The sequence below is a fragment of the Meles meles genome, chromosome 6 (genome assembly GCF_922984935.1).
Source record: "Meles meles chromosome 6, mMelMel3.1 paternal haplotype, whole genome shotgun sequence".
Classification (NCBI taxonomy): Eukaryota; Metazoa; Chordata; class Mammalia; order Carnivora; family Mustelidae; genus Meles; species Meles meles.
The window spans coordinates 89,944,938-89,955,529 of record NC_060071.1 but is presented as its reverse complement, the minus strand read 5'-3'; the positions used below and the strand labels follow the sequence as shown (position 1 = coordinate 89,955,529).

The following is a 10,592-nucleotide window of genomic DNA, read 5'->3' as shown; positions in this document are numbered from 1 at the left end:
AGGAGGAAGCTGGGGCTGAGACAGGCGGGTGGTGACCACCGCTCGCCACCCAAGATGTTATTCATTGGTAACAATCCCCATTATCTGTCCCCACTTTGGGCTAATCAGACAGAATCGCTAATGCCGTAGAGCTGCTTCCTGCCGCCTCTGGGAGGTAACCGGGCGCCGAGGGGCGGGGGACGGGACGGGCGGGGGCGGGGGCGGAGGTTGCACCTTCCGGGCTCGCTCCGTCTTTGGTCCAGCACTCATTCAGGTACTTAACACCCTGGATACCCGGACCTCGGCTTTCAAAGCATCCCGGGTGGGAAGAGCTGTTTATATAAACAGAGATTCCGCTGTAAGCGCGCTAATATCCCGGCAGCCAGCGCATGGCGTGCGCCTCTGGCTCCCACCCATAGCAGCGGCGTCCCCGGCCGCCCCTCAGTTCCCAGCCTGCCCCGCCCCCGCCTCCATCCCCTCCTTGGCCATGGCCACCTCTGGACGCCTCAGCTTCACGGTGCGCAGCCTCCTGGATTTACCGGAGCAGGACGCACAGCACCTGAGGAGGCGGGAGCCGGAGCTACGCGCTCCCGGGCCAGGCCCCTGCGCCACCTGGTTGGAATCCGAGCGCAGCCACTACCCTTGTGAGTAAGCCGAAGACCACTGCGGGAGCGGGGAGAGGGGAGCAGAACCATGCGCCCACCGATGCGGGACTGGGAAGTCGAAAACAGTCTTTGCCCCAGAGGCTCTGACTTCCAAAAACCCCTGTGCCATTCGTGACCTACTCAGCACATCCTGAGAGCAGATCCTTGCGCCTGGCACTGACGCCCGGGATCTTGGTTTCTGTTTCTAGAGGTCACAATATTTAAATATTAAAGAAATGGCCTTTAAATGTCTGAAAACACGGCTACGTTCCCAGGCCTCGGTCAGGGATGGGCAGCAGTGGCGAACCTAGCTCTCCTAGCCTTTGCAAACCTCGGCAAACTATTGCAATAGACCTGGAGGTGGCCTGCGTTGGTGACCCAGCTTGCGGTAAATTCGTCTGCTAGCAAGCGACCAGTATGGACTTGTTTTAAGAGGGTCCTGGTGAGTTTCTTAGGAGGCGCGGTCTCCGGTTATGGTATAAATGAGGTCCCTGAATTTGGAGAGGTGGGTGTCCGGATGTGGGCCCAGGGAAGGAAATGGTTGCAGCCCTAAAGCCGTGGGCGAGTGGCGGCGCCCTCCGGCCGGTGGCTCCACGCGCGCGCGAGAGAGAAGCAGCCGGCGCGCGGAGGGGCCGGCGTCTCATCAGGCCGTGTCTCCCTTGCCGCCCCCAGTCTCGGACGAGAGCAGCCCGGAGACCAGCCCGCCCGACTCGTCGCAGCGGCCGTCTACTGGGCCGGTGTCGCCCGGCTCAGACGCTGAAAAGAGGAAGAAGCGTCGGGTGCTGTTCTCCAAGGCGCAAACGCTGGAGTTGGAGCGACGCTTTCGGCAGCAGCGCTACCTGTCCGCGCCCGAGCGCGAGCAGCTGGCGCGCCTGCTTCGCCTCACGCCCACACAGGTCAAAATCTGGTTCCAGAACCATCGCTACAAGCTGAAGCGCGCGCGCGCCCCTGGAGCGACGGGGGCAGCGGAGTCGCGGGACCTGGCAGCCGCCGCCGAGCTGCGCGCCGCACCGGGCCTGCTGCGCCGCGTGGTGGTCCCCGTGCTGGTGCGCGACGGGCAGCCATGCGGCACCGGCGATCTGAGCACGGCCTCCGCCCAGGACAAGAGCGGCGCGTCCCCAGCCGCCTGCCCTTTGCCAGGCTACGCCGCCTTCGGGCCTTGCTCGGCTCTCGGCCTCTTCCCGGCCTATCAGCACTTAGCGCCCCCAGCCCTGGTCTCCTGGAACTGGTGAGGCCACTGCGGGGCGCGGGCACCTGGGGCTACCCCGGACTTTGGAGTGGCTCTGCGGCCGAAGCGCGGCTGGAAGCCGAGATTCGGAGAGTTTCCCCGGCCCCACCTCTCTGCGGGCCCCACCTCCTTCGGCGCAGGGTTTCCCTGCCCCGCCCTCCCCAGCAGCTGAGCGGGGAATTTCAGCCAGCATTTCCCCCTCTCCTCTTCCCTCGACCGCCAGCCCCAGAGCTAGATTTTATTGCTTAAACCTTATTTGTATATTTTAAAATAGCTATTTGTATGGGAAGCAACGTATTTTTAAAGAAATAGAATATTTTTTCCTCTTTGTGGTGCGAGAATAAAATGTGGAGGGTTGGGTCCCCTGAGCGCCTGCCGGCGCTGTGCTTTCCGGACCCGAGTCCAGGGCTCCAGTCCACTCTCCCCACCCCGGGTTGGGTGGAAGGGGAGGTCCCAGGCACGATGCAGCTTTAGGAAGATTTTGGGGGAAGGGGTGGAGGGAGGCAGGTGCGGGGAAGAAGCCAAGGAAACCCTGAGATCCCCGACAGCGGGGAGGTGGCAGGGAGATGACTTGGAGCCCTGTCCGGACTCCCCAATCTGCTGGTGTTTCAGACACCAAAAGTCAACCCAGTTGGCCAGGGTAGGACATAATAAGCTTCCCCACAAGGATTCTCTGGAGACGTGCCAGGTGAACTGGGAGTAGAGCGTACTGGGTTGGAACAGCTCAGGCCTGGTGGCAAGCTGTCCTTTTCTGGACCCAAGGAGCACCCGAGCACCCAGAGATTTAGTAAATCCCAGTTAAGCCTGCGAGTGCCTCGCTTGGCATCTGTGATTTCCCCCCTCTTAGCTCTACACCTGGCTGAAGTGGGTTGGAAAGGTGGGTAGGGCGATCAAGAAATCGGAGTGGTGGGGAAATGACCCTCCTCGGGGCTGCCAGCTGAGGGAAGACGGCTTTGGAGACCCCGGATGGGCCGACATCTGTGTGGGATCTGCTGGTGGGTCTCATTTCACCCTAGGTCCCGATGCACTCTAAGCTCCAGAATCTAGAGTTCCACCCTTGGAATTTGGAACTGGCCTTGGGCTCCATATGCGGAGCCGCAGAGGTCCCTATGCAAGTGTTTACCCCTGGGAGAAGTTAGGGTCTGCCTCACTGGTGCCCACTGTGAGGAGATGTGCTTGAGGAGAGTAGGTTCAGGCATCCGATCCAGAGAAGGGAGCAAGGGCTCAGTGAGGTCTGTGAGGCAGAGACAATGGGCCAGTTTCAGACCCCCTTCCCCGCACCCGCCCCCCCCCCAGGAGGTAGGGTAGCTGAGGCAGGGTTATCACCTGAAATTTTGTGGGGTGGGGAGAGAGAAGACAGAGGGGGAAGGGAGTGGGGTGTTTGGGTCTCAGCTGCTGGCCACCTTGCCTTCCATATGGATGCGGTTATCTCAGAAGAATCTCGATCCTTAAACCTCCTTTTGTCTTGGAAACTGAAAAGGGCATTGTCAGGCCTGAAAAGGACCTAGACAAAATCCGCACTGTTTCAATTCAGGACTCTGTTTAATCAGTCCCTGGTGACAATGTCGTGGGTGTTAGAGAGGACAATAGTATCTTTTTAAACCTTTTTAAACCTTGTGGCCTTCAGGAAGACAAAGGGCTTGAATTTTATGGGTTTACAACTTCAATTAGAACAGTGCCAGTGTGCATGGGAGATTATCAAATTTGTATCATAAAACCTCTTTCTAATAAATGATTGCCGGGGAGGGAGCCTGGACATGTTAAGACATATATTGAAAACCACTATGGGGGCTTCCCAGTTAGCCCCGGCAGAGCAGATAGGAAAGAGAAGGGGAAAAGATTTCTGAAGAAGGCCCTGGCTGGGACTTGCCCCTGTGGTTAGCTGTCTGGGTGCCTGGCTCTTCCATGCTCTTCCTCCAGAAGGAATGTTTCCTCCAAGGTTGAAGATAAAGATCTGTAACTTTGCTTTCTGCTCTTGGCGGTGGCAAAGACCCGCACATTTGGGAGAAAGTGCAAACTCATCAGCTGTTGTTTCTTGCCTCTTCTTTTCCTGGAGTTACAGAGGAAGCAGGTCTTGGGGTGTGCAAAGTGGAGAGAGCCTATTGAATATGAGGTCCATACTGAGGGGTCTGAATCATGAAGAGACCTTTTCCCAGGAGGTTCTTTGGGAAATCATGTTCTCAGCCAAATTCATCTAGAGGTCCAACTCTGATCAGAAAGTCCTGCTCCCAGTGAGGTGGTCAAAGCCATAGCAGGACTCCTACCAGCAAGCCAGCTGGTGCCCTGGGCAGGAGGGGGGCAGAACTCTCCTATGACATTGGCATTAGGAGCCATCTTATAGAAACTGTTACTTGCTTCCCCTTGCTCCTTTTCTTTAGGCCTGGCCTTTTAGAGAGGAAAAACCACAGGGAAGAGTTAAAAATATATTCCCATCCCCACTGACCCATTTTAGAGACTCAGGCTGTCATTTTTCTTCTGTTCTTACCTGAGATAAGCTGTGAAAGATAAATGTCAGTTTTCTGTGTGACCTAAAAGAGCGGTTCTTCTAGGTGCCGACAAAAGAAGCTAAACCCAAGGCTTCTCTACAGGCAGCTGGGAGAATAGTTAGGATCTCGCTCCCTAGATGAGGGTATTTTAAACCTGCTGCCCATCACCCACATCACAAAGGGGATTCACACTCAGTTTTGAAACTTACTGTGTTCCAGGTATTGTTCTAGACACTTTCACAGTTCATCTCACAGAAACTTTACCTATTGTATATATAATGTGCCCATTTTACAGATAGAAGCAGAAGCTCAATGAATGGGAGTAAGTGACTTGTCGATAGCAGTTATAAACCTCATAAAATGTCATCATCATCCTTTGTTTAACCCACATTTAGACATCCTGCAAACTGCCCTTAAGGAGGACAATTGTAATTTTGATGCGACAATATATATACTACCCAACCATCATAAAATAGTCCTTTTTTTATTTAAAGATTTTATATATTTATTTGAGAGAGAGCAAGAGAGGGAGAGAGAGCCCAAAGAGAGAGGGAAAGGGAGAAGCAGACTCCCCACTGAGCAGAGAGCCCATGTGGGGCTCCATCCCAGCAATGCGCAGCCCCCAACCTGAGATGGTGACCTGAGCTGAAGGCAGACACTTAACTGACTGATCCACCCAGGTGCCCCCATAAACTAGTTTTACAGATACTTCAGGGCCACTCTCAGAAACTCATCACATGATATCACAGTAGTTTCTAAAACTTACTTATGTTTCCTGGATACCAGACACTATTCTAAGTTCTTTTACTCATTCAACTTGTTCAGTTTTCACAACGACCCCATGAGATGGTACTGCTAGTCCCACTTTACGGATGAGGAAACTCAAGGCCAAGGGGTTATTTTTTTTTTTTTTTAAAGATTTTATTTTATTTTTTTTTTTATTTTTATTTCTTTATTTACAGCATAACAGTGTTCATTGTTTTGGCATCACACCCAGTGCCAAGGGGTTATGAGTAACCTGTCCAGGGTCACACAGCTAGGAGCTGACAGAGCGGACAACGAACACAGGCATTACAGCTCCGGATCCCACAGGTTTCACCACATGGTGGGAACGATGTCCCATTCTTTATGTTTTATTTCTCCCAGTTGGTAGTCCTGGTGACCTTACGAATGCTGGTCTGAGAGATATGTTCTCCGTTTTCCCCTTCCTCCCTCCTCTCGTTCCTTGCCTTTCCCTTCTCCCCTCGTCTGCCGAACTTCCAGCTCGCTCACACAGCCTCTGTGTTACCCCTCTGTGTGCCTTCTTGTCCAGCTGTCGGCGAAACACAGCTCTTGTTGCAGGCCACAATATTTTCCCGTGACTATCATTCCACCATTCTTCTTCCAGAAAAACATCTGCTGCGGCTGTCTTGACACCAGTTGTCCACTGGGCTTTTGGCAGAGTCGCTGCTGACTCTGATAAGCTCTTCTAAGCTTTCCCAACCCCCAGGCCCAGACCCCCGTGGAGCTTTATGACTTTGGCTTTGCTGGCCCTTTCCCCAGTCATCTTCCTCCTTCCTGGGTCTCCAGTGTTATCTTTATTATTAAATATCATCCTCTTCACATTCTCCCTCTTTCCTTCCATTGTAAACACTTTTCACTTCATCTCACTTAAGTCTCTTGTGGGTGGAGATTGCAATTTTCACTTCAATTTTCTTTTCTCATTGTTCAGAGGATCTTACATCTTAGCAAGTCTCTTATCTGACCAATTTAGCACTTTAGAATCTTAGATAATGTGTTACTGGTGGGTTAGAGGGAAGTTATTTGAGCCCAGGTTAACATATACCTTCCCTTCTAACAATGCTGTTTAGGTGTTTCTAGTTCCCTTGCTTCTTACACACACAATTAACTTGCCTCTTACACACACACACACACACACACACACACACAAATGCTTTACAACTTTAGACCATTTTAGACGTAGGAATAAAATGTTCAGGCAGGATACTTTGGGGCTTAGCATGGTTAAAGAGTTCGTTAACCGAGTTTATCTGTTCTGTGCAGGTAATATGTAGTCATGAACAATAGAGTCAGAGGAGCTTTTGGAAGGCTCAGAAAGTAGTCTCCCGCCCCAGGGTATGACCATTTCTATGGAAGGGATTGCATCATTTACTCTTCAAGACCTGCGGGAGAAATTTTATTGCTCCAGGTCACTCGTCATTTTTCCAAGCCATGTGTGGAAGGAGACTTACTAAATCGTTTCTTAATTACTTTTAGAATTCCAATTTGTATCTTTTAATTCACCTCCGACCCCCCACTCCAGACTTATGACTGAAGGTATATGACATTCCTCTTTCTCCTTTTTACCCAGTGTTTGTGCTACTCGGTTCTCACCAAAGAAACAAACAGTATTCCCTTCAATGCTGACCCACAGAGTGGTGATTTAACCAGGAAGAATTGAGGAGACTATTAAAACAGTCACATACATACCCCCAAATTTCAAAAACATGGGGTTTTTAATTTTTTCCAACAATGTTCAACAGAAAGTTTTTAATCTTTACCCAGAAAAGTAACATCATCATATACAGGTAAAAGAACATTTTCTCTTCAATACCCCGCCCTATGGGCCAATAAAAGTCTTGAGGTCTTATTGAGATTATGTGATTTCAGAAGCTGCTGTAGCTTCACTCTAGCTTCTGTGAGTTGAATGTTATGGGAAGAACATTTGAGGAAACCTTGGTCATGCTTAATTTCCTTCTGCATTCTGACTGGGTGGTCCTTTATGAGTCAACAGGTTTTCAAATGGATTTCCTAGCTAAGAGCTCTGAATTGGATGTCTCTTTTCTCTCCTTCCAATACCAACTGCCCCCCCCCCTTCTTTCCTAGGGGCTGGATAGTATACTTGGCAGAATTCACTCAGAGGGGAATGGAGGCTGTTTGCAAATTAAACTAGAGAAAAAAGTGCCAGTCCATTAAAATGGCCCTTGACTCTCTCACCTGAAATGTCTGTTACACCTTCCTCCTCCAGCTTTATTGAAGTATAATGTGCTGACCAGGCAACTCTTCCTCTTAAAGAAGTTATCAGCTTACACTGATATTAAACTTGGGAGGTAAATTCTCACCTAGAGGCAACCTGAATCATCCTATGTCAGGGTCTGAAACTGTCAGAGAAGCATTAGTATAATGACAAGAAAGGTGTTTTTTTTGTTGTTGTTTGTTTTGTTTTGTTTTTACAATAAAATTGAAATACAGAGCAAGAAACACAACACGCCAGGAAAAGACAAAAGAAACCTGGTATGGTTAGTAAAGAAGTAACTGCTTTTCCTGGGAAGCTGTTTGTTTTTACTGCCTCATCACACTGACGGATTCAGTCATTTGTCTGACCAACTGTCCAGCAGTGCTCCTAATTCACAGCAGGGAATGTTACATATAAAGCCAAGATATAGAGATAACGTAGGATTTCCTTATTTTCTATATTTGTAGATGAAACTTTACCTTAAGGTAATCATTTTATCAGTTTGGGTGTGGAGGGCACCAGAGGGGACTAAATGAATAAAGTAGAGCTCCCAGAATTTTGTCGTCCTGGAAATATCATAAGAATGTTCTCTTTTCTTCACCTAACTTGTCACTGATCGAGAGGAACACGAATATGTACTCTAACACTTTAGGTATGCCCAACAACTGATCAACCTGACTCCACAACTGTCCTATTAACCTTTAAATTAAATAGGTAAATATTCTATACATGCATGTGATGCATATATAAGTGGGCCTGAAGCAGATTGGAGGAATGTTTGCTTCTTTTCTCTTTATGAGAAAGAAAAACACCTAATTTTTATAATCTCACTTGCCAGACCCATGTAGAAAGGATATTGGCTTTCTCACTCTAAAATCAACGTATTGTCTTTATAAGATAATAGGGGAAATGCAGAAATATATAAACAAGCTGTGCTTTTAAATATAGTTATTTTCATATGACACGATCTCTTGTTAATACAGTGGTATAATGAGCAGAAGACTTAAGTAAATGATTAAAAGTGCAGGGGGTAAATCGCATTTGTACCACTGCAAATTATAACCACAAAGAGAAATGACAGAGATCATATATATTTGGAAAGAACAAGTCCCCTTTATCCTTCAGTTTCTTCCTTGCAGCCTCAGTTTTTGGTCAGGAGAGTCATGCATTGGGACCCACAACCACTTCTGCTGTTAGCAAGGTAAAGACCAGACTATGAAGCAGGACAAAAGGACATAGAAGAAGCTGACTGTTTCAAAGTTGGCATGAGTTCAAACAGGGCAATAATGTTTCCAGGGAAGCTGTTATTCACCAGCTTGCGGTAAATCATGGACTTGTGAAAATTTCACCCACTAAAACCCATGTTTGGGAAGCCTGAGAAGGCAGAGGAATGATTTATTCTAAACTGATTTTAGAATGTTTCGTTGCTTTCAGTCCCTCTGGAAAGGCACCTCTGCAGACCGTTTAACATGAACTTTCTCCCGTCGTTGTCACTATGTGAAGCCTCAGCCAGCTAATTTGTAGACAGGAGAGGGAGTCTAAGGAACTTAAGTATGGGGATTCGGGCTCCAAAGAAGGTGAGAACTTTAAATTCTTCACAACTGATGACTCCATAGTTCTGCACAGACAAGATAATAGGTCATCATTGCATGTAAGAAAGACAAAGGCCAAAATATTTACCAAAAAAATCCATATTAATTCTCTAAATTGAGCCTTAATCCTGTGAACATAGCTATCTATGGTCGCTTTAGCAAGGTCCTACTTTCCCGTAACCTCATGACTCTTGTTCAGGACTTTCCTTCATCTGTTTCTAGAGGGTCTTCAGCAAGACGGCCTCCCTCCCCATGACCCTTAACTTGGACTCCTCAGAGCCCCTCAGAGCAATCTGTTGGGCTTCACATCCACCCATCACATTTCTGCCTTGGAACTTGGTTTTAGGTTACGTTTTGCTAGGAATGCCCTTCTCTACAAGTTGTTAGTTCTTTTTCTTTCTGCAGATAGTTCCAGTTGTAGAACTCTTACCTTGTCTATAAAGTTTTCCCTTACCGGTTGGGATACAAATAAAGAATTCACCCAGGCCTATCCTATCAAAAGCTGCAACTAAACTCAGGATTCCTTCACTCGCAAGGCGCTGTGAGAGAGTGGAACAAATGTGGACTTGGGAAATTGATTGGTCTTGGGAAGAATCAAGGGAATGTTGGCTGTCACGCTAATTGTGGATATTACTGTTAGCCCTGGTTCCTTCGACCTTCATCTACAGATAATACCATGTATCATATATGGTTAATATGAGTATTAAATGCATGAGTAGCGTGTGATAGTTAGCACTGAATAAATGCAGTCCTTGCCCCATTCTACGGAACGCACTTAAGGCTTTTCCTTCTGAGACCTGGGCAGAAGAACACTCCCTCATATGATACATTTTAGAGGAGAAAGAGAACATGGCCGAATCATACAATGGCTGTTAAAGCTTCTGATTGCAATGGGCATATATCACTGCTCACATTTAAGTCTCTAAAGCAGTCTCCCGTTCAAGCTTCATATCAACAGGGAGGGAGGGGCAGCAGATATTTTGAATAGTGGTACAATATATCACATTTGTGTTCTTAAATGCCTAATTTATGACCAAATATTATGCATGCTTACAGATATTATTCCTTTACATTTCTAGAATGCAATTTAGGAGAGTCGTCAACACCCACCTTCACAGGCAGGTAGGAAGGCACCAGAACACTCCAATGAGCAGTGATCATCGGGAATGAAAAAGGGCTCTGTGTTTACCTGCTGAATTTGAGGGCAATTTCTGTGGAGACTTCTCTTCCATGACTGATCTATAGGTGATTAAAAACCACCGCAAGGACTAATTGAATTCTCATTTACTTTATTACTTATTATTCTAGGGAGTCTAGTTAATAATTGTAGGGGTATTAGAGCAATGGAAGGACAAACAACAGTAATTTGGAATGCCAGAGAATAAATTCATCAATCCAGCTTCCAGCTAAAGCCACAGCATAGCCTTGTATATTACCTGACAGATAATCACACAACCTCACAAAACCTGTTTTTAATTTAGCCCCATGATTTATTTAACCAACTCTCAACTGATAAATATTTGTATGATTGTACTATGTGATATAAATTTTACTGTTAGATAAAATACTGAAATGAACATTCTTAACAGCTGTTGTACATCTGTATCAACATTTCTTTTTTTTTTAAGATTTTATTTATTTATTTGACAGACGAAGATCACAAGTAGG

General features: G+C 47.4%; 1 protein-coding gene across 1 annotated transcript; it reads left to right on the top strand.

Annotated features, from left to right (window-relative positions):
• The first annotated feature begins 466 nt into the window (after positions 1-466).
• Positions 467-1,855, top strand: NKX2-8 (NK2 homeobox 8). Its single transcript, XM_046007352.1, has 2 exons — positions 467-623; positions 1,296-1,855. The coding sequence occupies exons 1-2, from the start codon at positions 467-469 to the stop codon at positions 1,853-1,855; spliced, it is 717 nt and encodes a 238-aa protein (XP_045863308.1).
• The last annotated feature ends 8,737 nt before the right edge of the window (positions 1,856-10,592 follow it).

What these genes read in the sequence shown, in the direction of transcription:
- NKX2-8 (XM_046007352.1), top strand. Translation starts at nt 467, where the DNA reads ATGGCCACCTCTGGACGCCTCAGCTTCACGGTGCGCAGCCTCCTGGAT. An exon ending in CGAGCGCAGCCACTACCCTT is followed by an intron (nt 624 to 1,295) that starts GTGAGTAAGCCG and finishes TGCCGCCCCCAG; the next exon opens with TCTCGGACGAGAGCAGCCCG.